Source organism: Zea mays, chromosome 1 (genome assembly GCF_902167145.1).
Source record: "Zea mays cultivar B73 chromosome 1, Zm-B73-REFERENCE-NAM-5.0, whole genome shotgun sequence".
NCBI lineage: Eukaryota > Viridiplantae > Streptophyta > Magnoliopsida > Poales > Poaceae > Zea > Zea mays.
The window spans coordinates 197,361,255-197,385,404 of NC_050096.1; the positions used below are offsets into that span (position 1 = coordinate 197,361,255).

At 53.3% G+C, this 24,150-nt stretch overlaps 2 protein-coding genes across 3 annotated transcripts; both read left to right on the forward strand.

Moving 5' to 3' along the window:
- Positions 1 to 7,647: 7,647 nt before the first annotated feature.
- Positions 7,648 to 16,359, forward strand: LOC100194223 (uncharacterized). 2 transcript variants are annotated; one of them, NM_001139264.1, is given in 6 exon segments: positions 7,712 to 7,942; positions 14,065 to 14,132; positions 14,232 to 14,527; positions 14,976 to 15,050; positions 15,140 to 15,202; positions 15,998 to 16,354. In NM_001139264.1, coding segments are annotated over 6 exon segments (678 nt in total). In that variant the 5' UTR covers positions 7,712 to 7,847; the 3' UTR covers positions 16,079 to 16,354.
- A 261-nt stretch (positions 16,360 to 16,620) lies between these two features.
- Positions 16,621 to 20,373, forward strand: LOC103642764 (uncharacterized). The gene has a single exon (NM_001368297.1). The coding sequence runs from the start codon at positions 16,727 to 16,729 to the stop codon at positions 20,210 to 20,212; it is 3,486 nt and encodes a 1,161-aa protein (NP_001355226.1). The 5' UTR covers positions 16,621 to 16,726; the 3' UTR covers positions 20,213 to 20,373.
- The last annotated feature ends 3,777 nt before the right edge of the window (positions 20,374 to 24,150 follow it).

Sequence of the window (24,150 nt, forward strand, 5' to 3'; positions counted from 1 at the left end):
AGGAAGATAGTTGCTAGGAAATTAGGGGCAAAATGCAAGGGTGATAAAACTTGCATTTGGGTCCCTAAGACAATTGTGACTAACCTTGTAGGACCCAACAAGAGTTGGGTACCTAAGACCCAAGCCTAAATTTGCCTTGCAGGTTTATGCATCCGGGGGTTTCAAGCTGGATTATCGACAGCGGATGCACAAACCATATGACGGGGGAGAAGAAGATGTTCACCTCCTACGTCAAGAATAAGGATTCCCAAGATTCAATCATATTCGGTGATGGGAACCAAGGCAAGGTGAAAGGTTTAGGCAAGATTGCAATATCAAATGAGCACTCTATCTCCAATGTGTCTTATTTTCGTGTATTTGGGAGCAAGTGTTATATTCTTGTGAAGAAAGGTAGAACCTCTAAATTTGCTCCCAAAGCTGTAGAAGGGTTTTTATTAGGTTATGACTCAAATACAAAGGCGTATAGGGTCTTCAACAAATCATCGGGTTTGGTTGAAGTCTCTAGCGACGTTGTATTTGATGAGACTAATGGCTCTCCAAGAGAGCAAGTTGTTGATCTTGATGATGTAGATGAAGAAGATGTTCCAACGGCCGCGATATGCACCATGGCGATTGGAGATGTGCGGCCTCAGGAACAATTGGAGCAAGATCAACCTTCTTCCTCAACTATGGTGCATCCCTCATCCCAAGATGACGAACAGGTACCTCAAGTGGAGGCGCATGATCAAGGGGGAGCACAGGATGTTCAAAGTGAAGAGGAAGAAGCACCTCAGGCACCTCCAACCCAAGTTCGAGCGACGATCCAAAGGGATCATCCCGTCGACCAAATATTGGGTGATATTAGCAAGGGAGTAACTACTCGTTCAAGATTAGTTAATTTTTGTGAGCATTACTCTTTTGTCTCTTCTATTGAGCCTTTCAGGGTAGAAGAGGCCTTGCTAGATCCGGACTAGGTGTTGGCCATGCAGGAGGAACTCAACAACTTCAAGCGCAATAAAGTTTGGACACTGGTGCCTCGTCCCAAGCAAAATGTTGTGGGAACCAAGTGGGTGTTCCGCAACAAACAGGACGAGCACGGGGTGGTGACGAGGAACAAGGCTCGACTTGTGGCAAAAGGTTATGCCCAAGTCGCAGGTTTGGACTTTGAGGAGACTTTTGCTCCTGTGGCTAGGCTAGAATCAATTCGTATTTTGCTAGCATATGCCGCTCACCATTCTTTCAGGTTGTACCAAATGGATGTGAAGAGCGCTTTCCTCAACGGGCCGATCAAGGAGGAGGTGTACGTGGAGCAACTCCCTGGCTTTGAGGATGAACGGTACCCCGACCATGTGTGTAAGCTCTCTAAGGCGCTCTATGGACTTAAGCAAGCCCCAAGAGCATGGTATGAATGCCTTAGAGACTTTTTAATTGCTAATGCTTTCAAGGTTGGGAAAGCCGATCCAACTCTTTTGACTAAGACTTGCGATGGCAATCTTTTTGTGTGCCAAATTTATGTCGATGACATAATATTTGGTTCTACTAACCAAAAGTCTTGTGAAGAGTTTAGCAGGGTGATGACGCAGAAATTCGAGATGTCGATGATGGGCGAGTTGAACTACTTCCTTAGGTTCCAAGTGAAGCAACTCAAGGACGGCACTTTCATCTCCCAAACGAAGTACACGCAAGACTTGCTAAAGCGGTTTGGGATGAAGGACGCCAAGCCCGCAAAGACTCCGATGGGAACCGACGGACACACCGATCTCAACAAAGGAGGTAAGTCCGTTGATCAAAAAGCATACCGGTCTATGATAGGGTCTTTCCTTTATTTGTGTGCTAGTAGACCGGATATTATGCTTAGCGTATGCATGTGTGCTAGATTTCAATCCGATCCTAAGGAGTGTCACATAGTGGCTGTGAAGCGAATTCTTCGATACTTAGTAGCTACGCCTTGCTTCGGGATCTGGTATCCAAAGGGGTCTAACTTTGACTTGATTGGGTACTCAGATTCTGACTATGCTGGATGTAAGGTCGATAGGAAGAGTACATCGGGGACGTGCCAATTCTTAGGAAGGTCCCTAGTGTCGTGGAACTCTAAGAAACAAACTTCTGTTGCCCTATCCACCGCTGAGGCCGAGTACGTTGCCGCAGGACAGTGTTGTGCGCAACTACTTTGGATGAGGCAAACCCTCAGGGACTTTGGCTACAATCTGAGCAAAGTCCCACTCCTATGTGATAATGAGAGTGCTATCCGAATAGCGGAAAATCCCGTTGAGCATAGCCGCACAAAGCACATTGACATCCGGCATCACTTTTTGAGAGATCACCATCAAAAGGGAGATATCGAAGTGTTTCATGTTAGCACCGAGAACCAGCTAGCCGATATCTTTACCAAGCCTCTAGATGAGAAGACCTTTTGCAGGCTGCGTAGTGAGCTAAATGTCCTAGATTCGCGGAACTTGGATTGATTTATAGCATACATGTGTTTATGCCTTTGATCATGTTCCTTATGCATTTTGTTGCTTATGTATGGTGCTCAAGTTGTACAAACACTCCCTGGACCTCACAAGTCCTTTTTGCAAGTGATGCACATATTTAGGGGGAGTTGTGCTACAACTTGACCCTTTGAGACTAATCGTTTGCTTGAGTTCGCGTGATTTAGTCTCAAAGGAAGTTTGAAAGGGAAAAGGTGGACTTGGACCATGAAAGACTTCCACTGCACTCCGATGAGAGGGTAACTTATTCCAAGTTCATCTCATTTACTCTTATTGCCTTTGTATTCTCATTTGAAGATTTTGGTGAGGCAATGGGGTTCTAGGGCCAAAATTGATCCCGTTTTGGTGCTTGATGCCAAAGGGGGAGAAAATAAATGCCAAAGCAATAGATGGATCAGCTACCACTTGAGAGATTTTGAAAATAGTAGAATAAGAGCTTTTGGTTTGTCAAAACTCGTTTATTGTCTCTCTTGTCAAAAGTTGGCTTCTTGTGGGGAGAAGTATTGATTATGGGAAAAGGGGGAGTTTTTGAAAACCTTGATCAAATTTCGTTGGAATATCTTTCTTTATGTCTCTACAAGTGGATTTGACTTAGAGATAGAAATTTGTGTTTGATTTGCAAAAACAAACCAATTGGTGGCAAAGGATGATCCATATATGTCAAAATTGAATCAAAACAAGTTTGAGTTCTTATTTGAATTGATTTTGTACTTGTTCTACTTGCTTTATGTTGAGTTGGCATAAATCACCAAAAAGGGGGAGATTGAAAGGGAAATGTGCCCTTGGGCCATTTCTAAGTATTTTGGTGATTTAGTGTCCAACACAAGTACCTTAGTGTAAAAAGGTGGACAAAGTACAAATCAAGGATAAAGGTATGTTTCTCAGACTTAGTACATTGTTTTATGGACTAATGTATTATGTCTAAGTGCTGGAAACAGGAAAAATCCAATTGAAAATGTCTTGGCTCGACCAGCCAAGACTCTGCTGAGTCTGGGAGCACCGGACTGCCGGTGCGCCAGGCTGGCTCGAGCGAAGTGGCCGCTCTCGGGAATTCACGGCGACGTACGGCTATAATTCACCGGACTGTCCGGTGTGCACCGGACTGTCCGGTGAGCCAACGATCGGCCGGGCCAACGGTCGGTCGCGCAATCTGCGCGGGACACGTGGCCGAGCCAATGGCTAGAAGAGGGCACCGGACTGTCCGGTGTGCACCGGACATGTCCGGTGCGCCAACGGCTCTCAGGCTGCCAACGGTCGACTGCGCCATTTTTGGAAAGAAATCGGGCACCGGACAGTGTCCGGTGTGCACCGGACTGTCCGGTGCGCCAGTCGACAGAAGGCAAGATCAGCCTTCCTAGATTGCTCTCAACGGCTCCTAGCTGCCTTGGGGCTATAAAAGGGACCCCTAGGCGCATGGAGGAGTACACCAAGCATTCCTACAACATTCCTAAGCACCAAGACCTCGATTCCGCGCAGTTGTTTCATTGTGATAGCATATAGAGCTCTAGTGGAGTTGTGAACTCATTGAGTTGTGTTGCGAGCTCTTGTTGTGACTTGTGTGCGTGTTGATACTCTGATTCTTGTGTCTTGTGTGCATTGCTAATCCCTCCCTTGCTCTGTGCTTCTTTGTGAACTTCAAGTGTAAGGGCGAGAGGCTCCAAGTTGTGGAGATTCCTCGCAAACGGGATTGAGAAAAGCAAGCAAAACACCGTGTATTCAAGTGGGTCTTTGGACCGCTTGAGAGGGGTTGATTGCAACCCTCGTCCGTTGGGACGCCACAACGTGGAGTAGGCAAGCATTGGTCTTGGCCGAACCACGGGATAACCACCGTGCCATCTCTGTGATTGATCTCTTGTGGTTATTGTGTTTTGACTCCTCTCTAGCCACTTGGCATTTACTGTGCTAACACTTAACCAAGTTTTTGTGGCTTAAGTTTTCAAGTTTTACAGGATCACCTATTCACCCCCCCCCCTCTAGGTGCTCTCAGATCCTTCTCCGCGAAGGAAGCGGGCCCCGAGCCCCCCTACTGATCAGAGGTTCGAAGGCTGGCCCCTCGGAAGGGTTCAACAGCCGCCTCAGAGCACTCGGGCTCCGCGCCCACTACTGGTCAGAGGTTCGAAGGCTGGCCCCTCGGAAGGGTTCAACGGCCGCCTCAAGCCACTCGGGCTCCGCGCCCACTACTGATAAGGGGTTCGTAGGCTAGCCCCCGAAGGGTTCTGACAGCCGCCTCAGAGCACGCAGAGCGAGGGATGACCCTGGGTACGTTCGATACATAACCAAGGCTCGCGCTACGCTCCTGAGGTACCCTAGGACATTTCCGAGACCGATGGGAATGATTTTGTAACGGAATCCCACCAGAGGGAGGCATCGAGCCCTCGGACCCCGTCAAAAGGGGACCGGGTCCGGCGAATCACCCTCAGGTACTTTTGGAGCGCGCCTCCGGGCCACTAGCCGACCCCTAACGAATGGGGCACGGGCGTCCACTCGGATTACCCATTAGCAACTCACTGGAGACACCATGTTCGGCGCCCTCCGAGGGCAACATGGCGCTTTCCCCCCGTCCTCCTTGCGGAAAGGCGACGCAGGGGCATATGTAAAAAGCCGAGTCTGTCCTTGACCGTCCTCTCGCTCTGTGCGGAGGCTCGGGGGCTGCTCTCGCGAACCTGGCTCCGGCCAAACCGTTGACAGCGTCAACATACCAGCCCGAGAACTTGGGACTCGACTATGCACCCGAGCTACAGCCAGTTCGCATGAGGGAACGACCAGACCAGCTGAAGCATCATGAAACGCGCTAAGACCTCGAAGGAGTCAAACCACTCCTCCGAGGCCTCGGGGGCTACACCTGGCGGGTGCGCTCGCGCGCACCCACCGGAACGAAACACAACCGAGAAAAGGCCGGTCCCCTTGCAAAAAAGTGCGACAAAAGCCTCCAAGCGAGTATCAACACTCCCTTCGAGGCTCGGGGGCTACTGTCGGGGACCATAATTAGGGGTACCCCCAAGACTCCTAATCTCAGCTGGTAACCCCCATCAGCACAAAGCTGCAAAGGCCTGATGGGCGCGATTAAGGTCAAGGCTCAGTCCTCTCAAGGGACACGATCTCGCCTCGCCCGAGCCCAGCCTCGGGCAAGGGCAGCCGACCCCGGAGGATTCACGTCTCGCCCGAGGGCCCCCTCAAGCAACGGACACACCTTCGGCTCGCCCGAGGCCCAGCCTTCGCAGAGAAGCAACCCTGGCCAGCTCGCCACGCCAAGCGACCATATCACAGGAGCATTTAATGCAAGGATGACCTGACACCTTATCCTGACGAGCGCTCTTCAGTCGACAGAGCCGAAGTGACCGCAGTCACTTCGCCGCTCCACTGACCGGCCTGACAAGAAAACAGCGCCGCCTGCGTCACTCCGACTGCTGTGCCACTTGACAGAGTGAGGCTGACAGCGGCTAAGTCCAGCCTCGAGCGGCATAGGAAGCTCCGCCTCGCCCGACCCTAGGGTTCGGCCCCCGTCTCGGCCTCGGAAGATGGACTTCGCCTCGCCCGACCCCAGAGCTCGGACTCAGCCTCGGCTCTGGAAGACGACGAACTCCACCTCACCCGACCCTGGGGCTCGGACTCAGCCTCGGCTCCGGAAGACGACGAACTCCGCCTCGCCCGACCCTAGGGCTCGGACTCAGCCTCGGCTCCGAAAGACGACGAACTCCGCCTCGCCCGACCCTAGGGCTCGGACTCAGCCTCGGCTCCAGAAGACGATGGACTCCGCCTCGCCCGACCCTAGGGCTCGGACTCAGCCTCAGCTCCGGAAGACGATGGACTCCGCCTCGTCCGACCCCAGGGCTCGGACTCAGCCTCGACCTCGGAGGAGCCTCCGCCTCGCCCGACCTCGGGCTCGGACTCGCCATGTCGCAAGGAAGGCCATCATTACCCTACCCCTAGCTAGCTCAGGCTACGGGGAACAAGACCGGCGTCCCATCTGGCTCGCCCCGGAAAACAAATAATGATGGCGCCCCGCGTGCTCCATGACGACGGTGGCTCTCAGCCCCTTACGGAAGCAAGGAGACGTCAGCAAGGACTCGACAGCCCCGACAGCTGTCCTTCCGCAGGGCTCCAGCTCTCCTCCGACGACCACGACATCACATGAACAGGGTGTCAAAACCTCTCCGACTACCACAACGGCATGTACTTAGGGCTCTATCTCCTCTCTGCTAGACACGTTAGCACACTGCTACACCCCCCATTGTACACCTGGACCCTCTCCTTACGCCTATAAAAGGAAGGTCCAGGGCTCTCATACGAGAAGGTTGGCCGCGCGGGGGAACGGACTGACGCCTAAGGCTCTCGCTCTCTCCCACGCGGACGCTTGTAACCCCCTACTGCAAGCGCACCCGACCTGGGCGCAGGGCAACACGAAGGCCGCAGGTTTCCCCTTTGCCTGTTCTCTTCCCCCCTTCGTGCTCCGTCTCGCGCCGACCCATCTGGGCTGGGACACGCGACGACAATTCACTCATCGTTCCAGGGACCCCCCGGGGTCGAAACGCCGACACTACTTAGTTCTAGTCTTTTAGACTGTGATGTGGTCATCTGATCAGTGCTTTCACTGCTTTGTCATTGAGTGATTGTGGGAGAGTCATTTTGTATTGTAATATACATTTGTAACAGATACAAACTTAATGACTAAACTTTGAGCTGGCTGCACTTTTTTTTCTTTCTAGGGTTTCTCACAAGGGTGAGTTTTACCTAGAAAGGTTTTTAATGAGGCAACATTGCACAAAACAGCTCATTTATTATATTTGTCTATATTTTCTACTGTTTTTTTAACTTTGGTTATATTTGTCTATATTTTCTGCTGTTTGGAAACTTTGGCAGGCTGGTGCTGGCACAATCCGTTTGTTTGAACGTGCCTAGCGGGCTGGTCCGGCACGAAAAGTGGCCCAGAGAACCGTGCCTGGACCAACGACCAGGCACGTGGGCTCTCCAGACACGGCCCATAGACCTAGGTCGGCCCGTTGGCTGATGGGTCGTGCTTGCTCGTGCCCGTGCCGGGTCGTGCCGGGCCGGCCTGTTGGCCATCTATACCAATGGATCACGTTCATGGATCACGCCAAAGCATGGGCCTGACGTCTTCGAAACTTCCAATGCCCAGGCCTAGAAATCTAAGTATTGGGCTGATTCTGCTCAAGCACAGGGCCCATACTACGGTGCCATCGCTCTCGCTCTCTCTCTCTCTCTCTCTCTCCAGACTCCACGACTCCACCGCTCCTCTGTCCTCTCCCCACCACCTCCTTGTATCTCTCCTCCCCTTCTGGCCGACGAAACCCTACGCGCGCGCGCTGCCAAGCCCTCGCCGCCGACGCCTACTCCGACTCCGACGCCGCAGTAGTGATGTACGCCGACAGGTCCTCGGGCAGGAAACGCTCTGTAATGGACCGCCTCGGGTCGGGCGGCGGCTCGCGCTCGCGGTCCGACGACGCAAAAAGGTACGCCTTCGAGCTCGTTTCGGTTCAAAATCGTTGCCCGCTCTCGCCGCTCCCGCGCTTGTTGGTGCTACATGGTCGCGGGTTCTGGGATGGATCGATAGCCAGAGCGTGGCGGCCGCGGAAATGTTGTTTAGGGGCTTCGAATCGAACGGTTCGTGTTGCCGGTGCTTTTAAGGCTTGCTTGCAAAGGCTTATTACCGTCGTCCGTCGCCAGTTGTGTTGTTTGTATACGGGATCCGGTCGGTAGTTAGTGTATGCAATGCTTGTGGTTGATTGTGTGAATCGGCGGATATAGATGCTTGTAGTACTGTTGCTGTTGTGTTTGGCTAATAGGTGCTTACATTCTAGCAATGAACTATTATACAGTTGTGTTTGGCTAATTGACTAACAACTAGCCAAGTGACAATAACATGTACCTGATATAAGCATGTATTCTGGTACAAGCATGGTGGCTGCGTATTGCATGCAACAAGCCTAAAACAAAAAAAAAAACTAATGAAACTAATAGGAGGTTCCGGTTGTAGATTGCCGAAACACACCCTACGTCCTGCAGTATAGATCTTGGAGCAGGGACACAGGGAGAGAAAAAGTAGGTCCTTGCTGCCTTTGCTCATTGGAGGTGTTAGAATACCTATTAGGGTTTGGGGCTTCCCCTTTGTAATTCCTCTCTCGGCCCCTTGTAATGGGCCTGGCCCAACTATCCCAAGTCTATTAATACATCACCCAACTCTATCCTAGGGTTAGGGTTTTCCATTCTCCAACTTGGTACCAGAGGCTTTTCTTTCTCTCCCTCCCACCTCCCTTCCAGCCGTTGACACCCAGTCCCGCCGTCGGCCACCCCTCCGCCTCACTCTCTCTCCTCTCCTTCCCCACCTTCGCCCCTCCGGCCGGCCGCCGTCCGGGTCCATGGGATCCACCCGCGGGTCCATGGGATCCACCCGCCTGCCTCCTCCGTGTGAGGCCAGTCGTGCCCTGCCCCGAATTCGCCTGTGCGCCGACGCCGCTTGCCCCCCATCGACGGCCGGGACGCGCCTCCCCCTAGGCGTCGCCACCAGGCCACGCCCGGAGCAGCCACCTGGTCGTCGGGCTCCGCGCTGCCCCCGAGGCTGGACCGCCGCGGACGCCCCTGTCCCTGCTGCTCCCTTCGGCCGGTCGGCTGCTCCCTTTGGCCGACCGGCTGCTCCCTTTGGCCGGACCGCCACGGACGCCCCTGCCTCAGCTGCTCCCTTCGGCCGGTCGGCTGCTCCCTTTGGCCGCCCGACTGCTCCCAGGGCTGCGCCGCCGCCGCCTGGGCGCACAACCACGTCTGCCACACACTCTACCGCCGGTCTTCTCCCAGCAGCAGCGCCGCTCGGCCTCAAGCGCCTGTCGTGCGAGCTCCTGCGAGGTCCCTGCTCTCCCCGCCAGCGCACTGCCCCTGCTTGGCCTCCCTCCATCCCGCGACCCTTCCTCGTGCCGCCCCGCGGCCATCGCGGCTGCTACCATCGCCTCGTCGTCCGGGCCCCCCCTTCTCGACGCACCCTGTCCCCTCGCCTGGACGCCGTGCCATCCCTCCTCGCTACTCGCGTGGTTGCGCCACTCCTACCAGTGCTGTCTCCACCCTCGTCGGTTCCATGTCTTCACCCCCGCCATACATGAGCTTTGCCTCGCCTGCTGCTCTCGTGACTCCTGGCTTCCACGACTCCTTCCTGGCTTCGCCCATTTCCACCGAACTCGCTGTGCGTGCCCTCCTGCACGACGACCAGCTCATCCGGGGCACATTCGTTTCCTTCGATCTGGTCTGGAACCCTATTCTCCAGGACTGCGTCGAGCTCCACCCTCAGGCGGGCCGTCACGTGCCTGGACCGCTTGTCTTCCCACGCGTTGTGACCGTCTCCCTAGCGGTCGAGCCTGTGTCATCTCCCTCCCCTCCTCGTGCCTCTAACGGGGCACCTCCTCTAGTCCTCTCCGCACACACCGTACTTTCGTCGCCACCACCTCCCTCTCCCACCACCGATTGGGTGATCTACTCTGGCGCCTCCTTCCACACTACTCCTACTGCTAGCTCGTTATCTTACTCCCACCCTCCACACCCCTCCCATCCTCCCTCTATCGTTGTCGGCAACGGCTCCACCCTCCCGGTCACCTCAGTAGGTGCATCGGTTCTTTCGGGACCGTTTTCCCTCAATGACGTCCTCGTTTCCCTCGGTCTGACTCATCCCCATCTCTTGGTTCGTCGCATCACTAGTGACAACCACTGTTCTATGGAGTTCGATCCCTGGGGGCTCACCATACGCCACCTCCCGACGCGTGCTGTGCTCGCTCGCTGTGACAGCTCCAGGCCCCTCTACTCTCTTCACTTGACCTCCACCCCCCCACCAGCGTAACCTCATCCCATGCTCTTGCTACTACCACCACCTCTGCCGTTTGGCATCGTCGTCTCGGGCACCCTGGACCTGATGTGATGTCCCAACTTTCCATCCGCTCAGGCATCTCCTATACTCGAGGCTCCTCTGAGCACCTATGTCATGCTTGTCAGCTCGGCCGTCACACTCGTCTTCCTTTTTCCACCTCCACGTCCCGAGCTGCTCAGGCCTTTGATCTTGTCCACTGTGATCTCTAGACTTCCCCTGTCCTCGGCCTCTATGGTTACAAATACTACCTGGTCATTCTATACGACTTCTCCCACTTCCTATGGACTTTTCCGCTTCGGTTGAAGTCCGACACATTCACCACCCTCACCCACTTCTTCGCTTGGGTCTCCACCCAGTTCTGTCGCCCAGTCCGTGCCCTCCAGTGTAATAATGGCCGCGAGTTTGACAACAACACCTCTCGCGCCTTCTTCCTCACCCATGGCGTCCAGTTGCGTCTCTTGTGCCCCTACACCTCTCCCCAGAACGGTCGGGCCGAACGCATCATTAGCACCACCACCAACATGATCTGCTGCCTTCTCTTCCAAGCGTCTCTCCCTGCTAGCTACTCCCTCCGTTTCGTTTTAGTTGTCGCTGGATAGTGCAAAATTGAACTATCCAGCGACAACTAAAAAGAAACGGAGGGAGTACTGGGCGGAGGCCCTTCACACGTCCACACATCTCCTCAACCGCCTCCCTTCGAAGGCGGTGAGCCACCCCACTCCCCATTTTGCTTTGTATGGCACAACCCCCTCCTACGACCACCTTCGCGTGTTCGGCTGTGCTTGCTATCCCAACACTTCTGCCACCGCTCTCCATAAACTATCTCCTCGCTCCACTCGCCGCCTCTTCCTCGGCTACTCCCCGGACCACAAGGGGTATCGCTGTCTTGACCTCGTCACCCACCACATACTCATTTCTCGTTACGTCGCTTTTGACGAAGATGTGTTTCCCCTTGCTGGCTCCTCCCCACCCACCGATCTTGACTCCCTCCTTGAGTCCGATCAGGTTCCCCCTCGACCCTAGGCGCCCCGCCTTGCGCCGTCACTCGCGCCACGCATGGCTCCGAGACCTCCGTGCGCGCCTCTTCTTGTGCCTCGCGCGACCTTGTCGACCCCACCTGCGCCACGCGCGGCCTCGTCGACCCCACATGTGCCATGCGTGGCCTCGACGCTACCGCGCGCGCCTCTTCCCGCGACACGGGTGGCTCCGTCAACCACGCCTGCAACACGCGCGGCCCCGTCGACTTCGCCTGCGCCACACGCGGCCACGTCGACTCCTCCCGCGCCTTGTGTGCCCCTGTCGATGAGCGCCACTCGCTTTGTCGATCCTGCCTTCGTCTACCACCGCCGCAGGAGCGCCCCTCCCTCGGCGCCCACGGACCCGGGCCCCTCGACGAGTGCGGCCCGATTCGCCGACCCCGCCATCGTCTATCACCGTCGCGAGCCGGCCACGCACGCGGCCCCCAACGTCCTGGCGGCCCGTTCTGAGCCGTTAGTTTACCACCCGGTCGCCATTCACCACGACCCCGTGCACGTCCACCCGATGGTGACTCGTCGCGTTGCCGGGGCCCTTCGGCCTGTCGACCGGCTTATTTTGGTCACCGATACGACCACTACTCCATCGGACGCCTCCACGGTTCCCTCCACGGTACGCACCGCCCTGGCTGACCCACACTGGCGTTGGGCTATGGAGGAGGAGTACGCGGCCCTGCTGGCCAACCACACCTGGGACCTGGTGCCGTGTCCTCCTGGCACCCATGTGGTCACCGTCAAGTGCCTCTTTCGCCACAAGCTGATTTTGGATGGCTCCCTCGACCGCTACAAGGCCCGTTGGGTCTTTCGGGGCTTCACCCAGCGCCCCGGAGTGGACTATGACGAAACCTACAGCCCCGTCGTCAAGTTCGCCACCGTCCCTCGCCCTCTCCCTCGCCCTCTCCTGGAACTGGGCGATCCATCAGCTCGACGTCAAGAACGCCTTCCTCCATGGCACTTTGTTGGAGACTGTCTACTGCTGGCGCCCACCGGCTTCGTCGACGCCGCTCACCCGGATCTGGTCTGTCGGCTGAATCGCTCCCTCTACGGCCTCAAGCAGGCGCTGCGAGCCTGGTACAGCCGCTTCGCCTCCTACTTAGCCTCCATCGGCTTCGTCGAGGCCAAGTCGGATACGTCACTCTTCATCTACCGACGGGGCGAGGACACCGTCTACCTCCTCCTCTATGTCGACGATATTGTCCTCACGACATCCACCGCCGATCTCCTACAACGCACGATCATCGCCCTCCAACGGGAGTTTGCGATGAAGGACTTGGGGCCCCTGCATCACTTCCTCGGCATTACCGCCGAACGTCGGCCCCAGGGTCTATTTCTGCACCAGCGCCAGTACGCCATCGACATCCTGGAGCGGGCTGGCATGTACGACTGCAAGCCCTGCTCCACGCCTGTCGATACTCAGGCAAGCTCTCTGAGGACGACGGGCCCCCGGTCGCCGACGCGACGTCTTACCGGAGCTTGACCGGCGCGCTTCAGTACCCCACTTTCTCCCGGCCCGACATCGCCTACGTCGTTCAGCAGGTGTGCCTTCATATGCACACCCCAAGGGAGCCCCACCTCACCACTCTCAAGCGGATCCTGCACTACCTCCGCGGCTACCTCGACTACGGTCTGCTCCTCCGACTATTCCCGACGTCGGAGCTCGTGGTCTACACCGACGCTGACTGGGCCGGCTGCCCCGACACGCGCCGGTCCACTTCCGGCTATGCCGTATTCCTGGGTGCCAACCTCGTCTCATGGGCCGCTAAGCGGCAGCTCGTCATCTCCCGCTCCAGCGCAGAGGCCGAGTGCCGCGCTGTGGCCAACGACGTGGCGGAGGCCTCGTGGATGCGCCAGCTCCTCCACGAGCTCCACAGCCCCCTTCAGCGCGCCACCCTCGCCAGCGTCGTCTACCTCTCCACCAATCCCGTGTAGCATCAGCGCACGAAACATGTGGAGATCGACCTGCACTTTGTCCGCGAGCGTGTCGCTGTAGGTGACGTTCGGGTTCTCAGCGTCCCCACCACGCTGCAGTTCGCCGACATCTTCACCAAGAGGTTACCGACGAGTGTATTCCTAGACTTTCGGTCCAGTCTCAACATCTGTACAGGTTAGAGTTGCGACTGCCGGGGGGGGTGTTAGAATACCTATTAGGGTTTGGGGCTTCCCCTTTGTAATTCCCCTCTCGCCCCCTTGTAATGGGCCTGGCCCAACTATCCCAAGTCTATTAATATATCATCACCCAACCCTATCCTAGGGTGAGTTTGTTGCAAGAGTAGAGGATGGCTTTCAGGAGTCACTACACATTACAAGAGATGTTGTGGCAGACTGCCAGGTTAAACCAAGAACCGGAAGATTCCACCCAGAACAGCTGGAACAATCGGGAAAATGGCCAGAGTTCTGGCCGGTACAGGATACTGCTTTGGCCGTGTCAGTCTCTTCACTGTTACGTAGCATTCCAGCCATTCTGGCTGGTACCGGAACAGTATGTACATGCATGGTCCAAACAGGCTCTTGTACACCGACTGTAACTTCTTATTGCAGCCTTAACCATGCAATGCTTTGACTGACTGTTGCGTTTTACTTTCCGAGAATTACGAATGCTGATGTGATCGTTTAAGTCAGATATCTCATGTTATTAAGAAGGAGAATAATCTTATTGTTATTGTTTATATATATCATCTCTGCCGGGATTTTTCAGGTTTTGCCAGGATGATGGGACATGGAGACGTGAGCTTTATAAGGATTCTAGAGGAACTCAGACTTCATGTAAGGGCCATTGTTCGAATAATTCTGAACATGCCTTTATTCCTGCTTTCCTTCTGATAATTTACCATTAGGTTGTTGCTTCTACTGTGTATGTTTTAGCTGAACCTACTTCCAGAAATCTGGAATCGAACAAAAAATCCCAAGTGCAGCAAAAGGTTGTGAAGAAATTACCAGTTTCAGATCTTCGTGGAAAGTTATCTGGTGTCGCGAGCCAGCGCCCTCAACTTAGCAGTACTGTTCAGGTCCCAAAACCTGTAAAAGAGGTTATTAAGAGCAACAAACCTGTTCAAAAGAGAGACCCCGCTCCAACTACTGCCCCTCCTGACATCAAGAAACCCAGTGCACCTGCACCTGTACCAGCACCATCTGCATTACCAAAGCAATCCCAGAACAAGGTGAGATGGTTGAGGATCTATGTTGTGTTTTCCTACAAGATTGTATCCTGATCGGTTATTGTGGTTCCACTATTTGTTCTTCTGGAATGGGAAACATTGTACCATCATTTTTCTTATTTTCCATTTGCTGTGGTGCTGTCCTGTGAATATAATGGACTACATGACCATTTGATGTTGGAGTCCCTTTGATGTTTGTACAACCTTTGGTTCTAAATTTGATCTAGTGCATGGTTAATCTTCTAGACCTTTAGCATGTTCGAATTCCTAAGGAAATTTCGATCTAGTGCATGATTAATCTTCTAGCTCTTTAGCATGTTTGAATTCCAAAGTTTCATTTGTCTAGTCCCTTGCTGGCACTGTTGTGTCTAAATTCCTGAATGGAATTTGGTCTTCATAAACATTCAATTCAATGCTGTAATAAATTGTTCCCTTTCTTCGATATGTGCAGATTGATGCTTCGCTTGACAGTTTACTGAAGTCTCTTGATCTAGAGAAGTATTTGATAAATTTCCAGGCTGAAGAGGCACGTTCGATATATGTTGCAATTTTGTATTGTGGGTGTGACTGGTGAGTGGTGACCTTAAATATTGTTAATGGATATTCATCTTTCAGGTTGATATGAAAGCATTGGTTTACATGAATGAAGAAGATATGAAGTCTTTAGGAATTCCAATGGTACTGCAAGGACTTTGCCTTTTTCTTTCCCCAAGTTGGTTAGCATGCTTATCTCTGCTTAAACAAGAGACCTCTGGGTTGAAGCAATATGTATATATTTAAGGTGGTAGAATTTGATCAGACCGCCACTTATCCATACTTTTAGTCCCAGTTTGGCTAACGAGAAGTAACTTTGATTGGCAAACGGGATTAGAATGACCTGATTAGTTGGCGCTGTGCGTTTTCTCTGCGGTTGTCATAAATTTAAACCAGATGCTCTAAAGAGAAAACATATTCCCTTCGGTTGAAATTATTAGTTCACTTTGGCTTTGGGCTAAGTCAAACTTATTTAACTTTGGCCAAGTTTTTTTGAAAAATATATTATTACCCACAATTTCAAAATTAATGCACTATGATAACATATTTCATGAAGGATTGAATGAAACTACCTTGGTGTTGTAGATACTGGTGCACTTTTTTAAAGCCTTGGGTCAAAGTTAGAGAAGTTTATCTTAGAACAAAACCAAAGTGAGCTATAATTTGGAATGTAGGAAGTAGGCACTAAAGATATGTCCAGTCAGTGTTTCAGCTAAGCCCCACATTCATAGTACATCCAGCTATTGCCGCGTCAATGGAAAATATTGATTTCTCTTTGTGATATGCATCCCTTATTTGCACAGCTGAAAAATGGAAGCAATGTCCATTATGTTCTGGTTCCATCTCTGATTGCATTATTACCCAGCGATCATTTGATTCCAATCTACTTAGGATTGATGGATTATTGTGGATATTCTTTCATTTGTTTCATGTTTACAGGGTCCCAGGAAAAAGATACTATCAGCATTGGCTCACAGAAAGAACAAGTCTTCGAAGTCATTGCCTACCAGTACCAGTTGAGGCATCTTTAAGCTTGTGTGGTAGCTAGACAACTTGTTGATCTTGGATATGTGCAAGTGCATCATCGACCTGCAGAGTTAACTCCACTGACGAGCAAGATTCCTATCCATCAAGGCTGATGCGGTGTATAAGTAGAGAACTCCGTGATGTTGGTAGTTGAAGGCAACCAACTGATTGTTGATGTCCCTCCTATTCTGTGATCTCCGGAATATTTGTTGATCATTGGGTGTTAATTCATGATGATGCCTTGGGGATTGTTTCCCCTTGTCCGGCAAACCCAATTCTTGCTTCTTGCGTCTCACCGTCTGCATATCCATCCAAAAAGAATTGAGTTCACAGAGAAATGCTTGAGTTTAACTAAGTTCACAGAAAAATAACAGGCAACATTTATGTCTCCAAACAGGTTTAATATGAAAATATAGTATATGATTATTTTCATCTTCTCTTTGTTTTATTTTATAAAATGTATTTGTTGTCGGCTATTTTATTGTTGAACTAAAACGTGATAATGACAACGGGATAGAGTCGTCTCCAAAAGAGGAGATAATTTTCCTTTGATTTGGGGATAACTCGAGGAAGGCAGCTGGTCCATCGCCGGCGGACTGGTCGGCTTCCTGTGCGGCTGTGCCTCTCTCGTCCCTGTTTCTTATGTCTCTCTCACGTTGTAGTCACGTGCGTGCGTACGAGCGAGGGTGTTTCGTTTTGGATCGTTTTGCAGCGGCCCGTCTCGGACGCCGACGCGCAACACGGACAGATCCACCACATATATCTCTGGCCTGTGGGCCGCCTTTTGACACCTGCAGGCCGAGCACCGCACCGCCTTCCTTCCACCGTTCCGTCCGTCCCGTCCTTCCCCGTTCCTGTGCAGCACAAGCACCGACCCTGCCGTGCGCCCAACCCCGTGCGCCGCGCATGGCTATGGCGGCGGCGACCGGCGCAGGCGCGGTGGGCGAGGGGATGCGTCGGCTCACGCAGCTCTCGCTTGTCTCCAAGGTCTGCTCGGAGCTGGAGTCCCACCTCGGCGTCGCGGACCGCGTCCTCGCCGAGTTCGTCGTCGAACTAGGCCGCGCCTCCGCCTCCGCCGCCGCCTTCGCCGCCGCGCTCAGGGACCACGGCGCCGAGCTGCCGGACTACCTCGTCCGCTCCCTCCACGCCGTCATCACCGCCATCCCGGACAGCGCCCCCGCTCCCCCCGCCTCACGTGGCGCTGGTGCCCGGGGGCGCGTGGACAAGGCGGCGGGAGAGGACGAGGACCAGGAGCCGGGGCTGCACCAGGTGCGCCGGGGGAGGGTCACCCGGGTGGCCAACGCCGGATGCTTCGTTCGCCTCGACGGCGGACGCGAGGGGCTCGTGCACGTCTCCCAGATGCCCGCCCGCGGCCGCGGCCGCGCCGGCGCTACCGTCACGCTCGGCCAGGAAGTTTTCGTCAAGGTCGTCTCGGTGGACGGCGCCAAGCTGGGGCTGTCGATGCTAGACATCGATCAGGATACCGAGAGGGGTCTCCATCCGATGCGGCGTCCGCACCCTGCGGAGGAGGACGCGCCGAGGGCAAATCCGCCAGCTGATCGCCCCAGACCCGCCGGGAGGAAGAAGGGGGTTTCTGGGATTTTCGTTTCCGATGAGGACGACGACGACAAGGCTGGTCCTCCGACGCGCAGACCAACTAGGCGGATGACCTCGCCGGAGAGGTGGGAGGTAAAGCAGCTGATCGCGGCGGGGGTGTTAGATGCCAAGAACTACCCGGTGTTGGATGAGGATGAGGAGGGGATGCTTTATCAGGAGGAAGAAGTGGAGGAGCTTGAGATTGAACTCAATCAGGATGAGCCCCCTTTCTTGTGGGGAAAAGGGCGATCCTCATCTGACATGTCTCCAGTGAGGATTTCCATGAATCCTGAGGGGTCGATGAGCCGTGCGGCAGCGCTACAATCCGCACTTACTAAGGAGAGGCGTGATATTCGCACACAAGAGCAAAGAGGAATGGTTGATGCGATCCCCAAGGACCTTAACCGGTCATGGGAGGATCCCATTTCAAGTGGACGGTATCTGATGCAGGAGCTGATGGGCACAGGACTATCAGCGCAGAGTGTGCCGGAATGGAAGATGACATATGGGAAGGCCGGAACATATGGGCAGAAGTCGAGGCTTTCGATCCAGGAGCAGAGACAAAGCCTTCCAATATTCAGGCTGAAAAAGGAGCTGATCAGTGCTGTTAATGACAACCAAGTTTTGGTGGTTATCGGTGAGACTGGCTCTGGGAAAACAACCCAGGTTACACAATACCTTGCTGAGGCAGGGTATACTACAAGGGGAAAGATTGCATGTACTCAACCTCGCAGGGTTGCTGCAGAGTCAATTGCAAAGCGAGTAGCAGAGGAGGTTGGCTGTCGAGTGGGTGAGGAAGTTGGTTATTCTATACGCTTTGATGACTGCACAGGGCCTGAAACCGTCATCAAGTACATGACAGACGGCATGCTCCTCCGAGAGATTTTGGTGGATGGAGACCTGTCTTCTTATTCAGTGGTCATGCTTGATGAGGCACATGAGAGAACCATCTACACAGACATTCTCTTCAGCTTGCTAAAGCAGCTAATTAAGCGGAGAAATGATCTCAAGTTAATAGTCACTTCAGCCACTCTTGATGCGGAGAAGTTCTCTGGTTATTTTTTTGATTGCAATATCTTCACGATTCCTGGAAGAACGTTTCCAGTTGAGATACTACATACAAAACAGGCAGAGAGTGACTACATGGATGCTGCACTGATCACGGTATTGCAGATCCATCTGACCGAGCCCGAAGGAGATATCCTATTGTTCCTGACTGGCCAGGAAGAGATTGATCATGCTTGCGAGCGTCTCCATGAGAGGATGAAGGCATTCGGTGGGGACATACCAGAGCTTATAATTTGTCCTGTGTACAGTGCTCTTCCTACTGAAGTTCAGTCAAAGATATTCGAACCGGCTCCTCCTTGTAAGAGGAAGGTGGTCGTGGCCACCAACATAGCAGAAGCATCTATTACCATAGATGGGATTTACTATGTTGTTGACCCTGGCTTCGCAAAGCTAAATGTCTATAACCCAAAACTAGGGTTAGATTCACTGGTTATCACTCCGATCTCTCAGGCGTCAGCTAAGCAAAGAGCAGGGCGTGCTGGACGCACAGGTCCAGGTAAATGTTACCGCCTGTACACTGAGAGTGCCTTTCGCAATGAAATGCCACCAACAACGATTCCAGAAATCCAGAGGGCCAACTTGGGGTGGACGGTTCTGAATATGAAGGCAATGGGAATAAATGACCTTTTGTCATTTGACTTCATGGACCCTCCAGCATCTCAAGCACTCATATCGGCTATGGAACAACTGTACAGTCTTGGTGCCTTAGATGAAGAGGGTCTTCTTACTAGGCTAGGGAGAAAAATGGCTGAATTTCCACAAGAACCACCTCTTTCTAAGATGCTCCTTGCTAGTGTAGACCTTGGATGCAGTGATGAAATACTGACAATCATTGCAATGATTCAAACTGGGAACATATTCTATCGACCAAGGGAGAAGCAAGCACAAGCAGATCGGAAAAGATCCAACTTTTTCCAGCCAGAAGGTGATCATCTCACCCTACTCACTGTGTATGAGGCATGGAAGGCAAAGGGGTTTTCAGGACCATGGTGTGTTGAGAATTTCATTCAGGTAAACTCACTAAGGAGGGCACAGGACGTGCGGAAACAGCTTCTTGAGATTATGGACAAGTTCAAGCTCAATGTCATCTCTGCCGGGAACAATTCCACCAAGATAGGGAAAGCCCTCACTGCTGGATTCTTCTTCCATGCTGCAAGGAAGGACCCCAGTGACGGGTACCGGACCCTAGCTGATCATCAGCAAGTTTACATCCACCCGAGCAGTGCCCTCTTTCACCAGCAGCCACAGTGGGTGATCTACCATGAAATTGTGATGACAACAAAAGAGTATATGAGGGATGTCACAGCGGTGGACCCAAGATGGCTACTAGAGTTGGCACCGAGGTCGTACAAGTCGGTGGACCCAACGAAGATCAGTAAGCGGAAGCGCCAAGAAAGGATTGAACCTCTCTATGATAGATACAATGAACCCAACTCGTGGCGCCTGAGTAAGCGCCGCTGGTGATTTTTCATCATGTCTTGCAGGTCTTTGATGTAATGTTACTGTAGTGTATATATTAAGGTGTTCTTTCAATGCAAAGACTGGGATAATGGCAGCGCAGTGATACATGTATAGTTTTCTCTTAAATTTGGAAGACTTATAAGGAATATCTTTTCCCTTTTAAACTGGATGCCAACTGATGATGAATTTATCAGCGATTTGCTTGATTTATGCTGCTTTGGTTGAAACTTATTGAATATTTATCACAGACTCAGCGTGTTTACACATTAAATCTGGGTATCGTTATATGTAGCAAAAGTTATCACATTTGAGAAGATACCCCTTGTGACTGGATCAGTGATGATATGATATGCAACAGGCGAAAAGTTTGACACCTGATTACAAGAATGTGAAAGATGGACCAATAGAGGCACTGATTTCAGATCTGGGGCTCTGTCTGTTTATTAGCCTTTTGCTGTTTGAGCTTTGATTTGTAGGAACCTTCTGTTTTGATGTGTTCTAACCTGTGTTTCCTTTGGCTGGATTGTTGAACTACTCTCCAACAATAAAATACTAGTTTCATGATTATCGGTGCCAGATTCTGGAGGTTATGTTTTTGTCAAACGTTTCATCTCTTAAATGGCCATGCACTAACACCACTGTGTTTTATGTGCAGTTAACTCCTGCTGTCGCCTGAGCTCTGAACCGATGCTTTATTTTCTGTCTTGTGCATGCATTGTCCAATGGGCGTGTTACCTGACAGTGTCTGCATTTTGGATGCCCCAAACGGAGACATAGAGTTGCTGCTTTAGTCGTTCATTTACTTTCTGTTTTCCCCTGGGCTGTTCACTCCTCGCTGATCCCTGACCTTAGCTTGTACGCACAAATTTCTGCTGTACATCACAAATTACACCAAACAGAAGTTCAAATCATGTAGAGTTTTTTTTTTCTGCTGAAGCTGCAATCTGAAATTTGAAAATGTTTGTCTGGCTAAAGATCTTATGGAAGCAAAGCGGACTCTTGAGGAAAATCAAAGGAAGCGGTATGTTCCATATGCGTGTCTCACATGCACTATTTCCATCTCCAAATTGCTTCTTGAAGAAGTGATGGTTTTGTTTACTTGCAGGATGATGGAAAGTGGGATAGCAGATGAAGAGGAGAAAAAGGTCAAGAGAGAGAATACGGCGGCATATAGCAGACGCTAAGGTCTGTTGCGGCATGCTGGTAATAATCCTGCTTAATTACACAAATAATCATGTAGTACTTTTTACTGTAACTTTTTTTTGTGACATTTTTATTGTCTTGGATTTCTACATCGAAAAAAAAACCGTCACTCGATGTTTCCAGAGTCAGATGCATGAAAAATCGCAGCCTATATCTTTTATAGTTTACATGGTGACGGTGTAGTAGTAGTATTGTGGTAGAAGCTGGGAAGGGAGGCAGCGACTGCTCACTGTCACTGACTGCTGTGTTGCCGATGGCGATGGGGGCGTGGGGTGCAAAGCATTGAATGGCTTTTATTCTCGTGGAGCAGAGCAGGGAGAGGGATGGATGGGGGAAGAGAAGACCCCGTGCTGTGCCTGCTGCCCGGCACATGACATGCTTTGTGCGACGTAGTACGGGGGCATAGTACTTGCTTGCTCTTGGGAGCTTCAATTCTGTGCTGGCGGAGTGGATGGGACTGGCTGGGATTGGGAGGAGGTGCCAGCCACCACGTACTCCTACGTGTCTATAGCATGTGAGGACCACGCCACGGCCGTCGGAATCGAATCGAACTCTAGCTGCCGGCAGCTCGACGACGCTAGCTGTCGGGGACCATAATTAGGGGTACTCTCAAGACGTCTAATTTTCAGCTGGTAACCCCATCAGCATAAAGCTGCAGAGGCCTGATGGGTACGATTAAGTCAGAGATCAGTCCATACGAGTGACTCGATCACGCTTCACCCGAGCCTAGCCTCGGACTCGGGCAGCCGACCTCGAGGGACTTCCGTCTCACCCGAGGCCCCCCTTTTAACGGCGGACACATCTCCGGCTCGCCCGAGGCCTTGGCTTCGCTAAGAAGCAACCCTGACTAAATCGCCGCACCGACTGACCGAGTTGCAGGGGCATTTAACGCAAAGGTGGCCTGACACCTCTATCCTGACGCGCGCCCCCCGGCAGAGCCGAAGTGACCGCCGTCACTCCGCTGCTCCACTGACCGGTCTGACAGAAAGACAGCGCCGCCTGCGCCACTCCGACTGCAGTGCCGCTCGATAGAGTGAGTCTGACAGGCAGTCAGGCCTCGCCAGGGGCGCCATAGGGAACTCCGCTCCGCCTGACCCCAGGGCTCGGACTCGGGCTAAGACCCGGAAGACGGCGAACTCCGCTCCGCCCGACCCCAGGGCTCGGACTCGGGCTAAGACCCGGAAGACGGCGAACTCCGCTCCGCCCGACCCCAGGGCTCGGACTCGGGCTAAGACCCGGAAGACGGCGAACTCCGCTCCGCCCGACCCCAGGGCTCGGACTCGGGCTCGGCCCCGGAAGACGACGAACTCCGCCTCGCCTGACCCTAGGGCTCGGACTCCGCCCTGGCCTCTGCCGAACGACTTCCGCCTCGCCCGACCCAGGGGCTCGGACTCGGCCTCGGCAACGGAAGACAGATTCGACCCCAGCTTCGAAGGAGCCCCCACGTCGCCCGGCCTCGGGCGCGGGCCCGCCACGTCAACAGGAAGCGCCATCCCCACTCTACCCTTAGCCGACTCGGGCCGAAGAGAACAAGACCGGTGTCCCATCTGACCAGCTCCGCCAGATAGGCAATGATGGCGCCTCCCAAGCTCCATGACGGCGGCGGCTCTCAGCTCTCTTACGGAAGCAGGTGGACGTCAGCAAGGACTCGACCGCTCCGACAGTTGTCTTCCGCCAAGCTCCGTTGCTCCTCCGACAGCCACGACATCACGCCAGCAGGGTGCCAAGATCTCTCTGGCTGCCACATTGGCATGTACTTAGGGCGCTAGCTCTCCCTCCGCTAGACACGTAGCACTCTGCTACACCCCTCATTGTACACCTGGATCCTCTCCTTACGACTATAAAAGGAAGGACCAGGGCCTTATTAGAGAAGGTTGGTCGCGCGGGACCGAGGACGGGACAGGCGCTCTCTTGGGGCCGCTCGCTTCCCTCACCCGCGTGGACGCTTGTAACCCCCCTACTGCAAGCGCACCCGACCTGGGCGCGGGACGAACACGAAGGCCGCGAGACTTCCACCTCTCTCACGCCCGTCTCCGGCCACCTCGCCTCTCCCCCCTTCGCGCTCGCCCACGCGCTCGACCCATCTGGGCTGGGGCACGCAGCACACTCACTCGTCGGCTTAGGGACCCCCAAGTCTCGAAACGCCGACACTAGCTGCTTCTGTTTCTGCTTCTGGTCGCTCCTCCTGGCTCATATGGGATGTAATCTCATCATCTGTCCACTAGTTCTTGCATTATTGTCCTGCTACAAGGATGGACGGACTCGCTCAAACTCCAAAGATACAGTACGAGTACTCTAGAGTACCGCTGCTGGCTGCTGCCTTTAAAGGCAGGCAAGGGATCTGCTTCCGCATCTCGCTCACGTACGTGTGTGAGCACGTCCTGTCCTGCACGCGGCGTCTTGTACAGTACGGGCTGTTTCTGTTTGTTTGCACGCGTGCATGACCCGACGATGAACGCCACGTACCACTACTGTCTACTAGTGCAGTAGCAGCGAGCCGTTTGATGATGGATCAACAATAGTCATGATAGTCGACGTCGGCCTGGCACGAGCATGCACAACGGTAGCTAGCTAGGCTGTGACAAAGGCAGGCACGGATGGGAATGAGATGGGACGGCACGTCTGCACTGCAACTGCTCCTGGGGTCTGGGGACGACAGGAGGAGCACAGCAGGCCAGCAGCGAGCCAACGGGCAGTGGCCGAGTGACCAAATGATTGTGGTTAAACATGTCCACCAG

Excerpts from the sequence above, each read along its gene's own strand:
- LOC103642764 (NM_001368297.1), top strand. The coding sequence starts at position 16,727 with ATGTCTCTCTCACGTTGTAGTCACGTGCGTGCGTACGAGCGAGGGTGT.
- LOC100194223 (XM_035964070.1), top strand. The coding sequence starts at position 14,076 with ATGATGGGACATGGAGACGTGAGCTTTATAAGGATTCTAGAGGAACTC. Across the intron at positions 14,133-14,203 it reads TAGAGGAACTCAGACTTCAT|GTTGTTGCTTCTACTGTGTA; the intron begins GTAAGGGCCATT and ends ATTTACCATTAG. Across the intron at positions 15,095-15,997 it reads TTGTATTGTGGGTGTGACTG|GGTCCCAGGAAAAAGATACT; the intron begins GTGAGTGGTGAC and ends TCATGTTTACAG.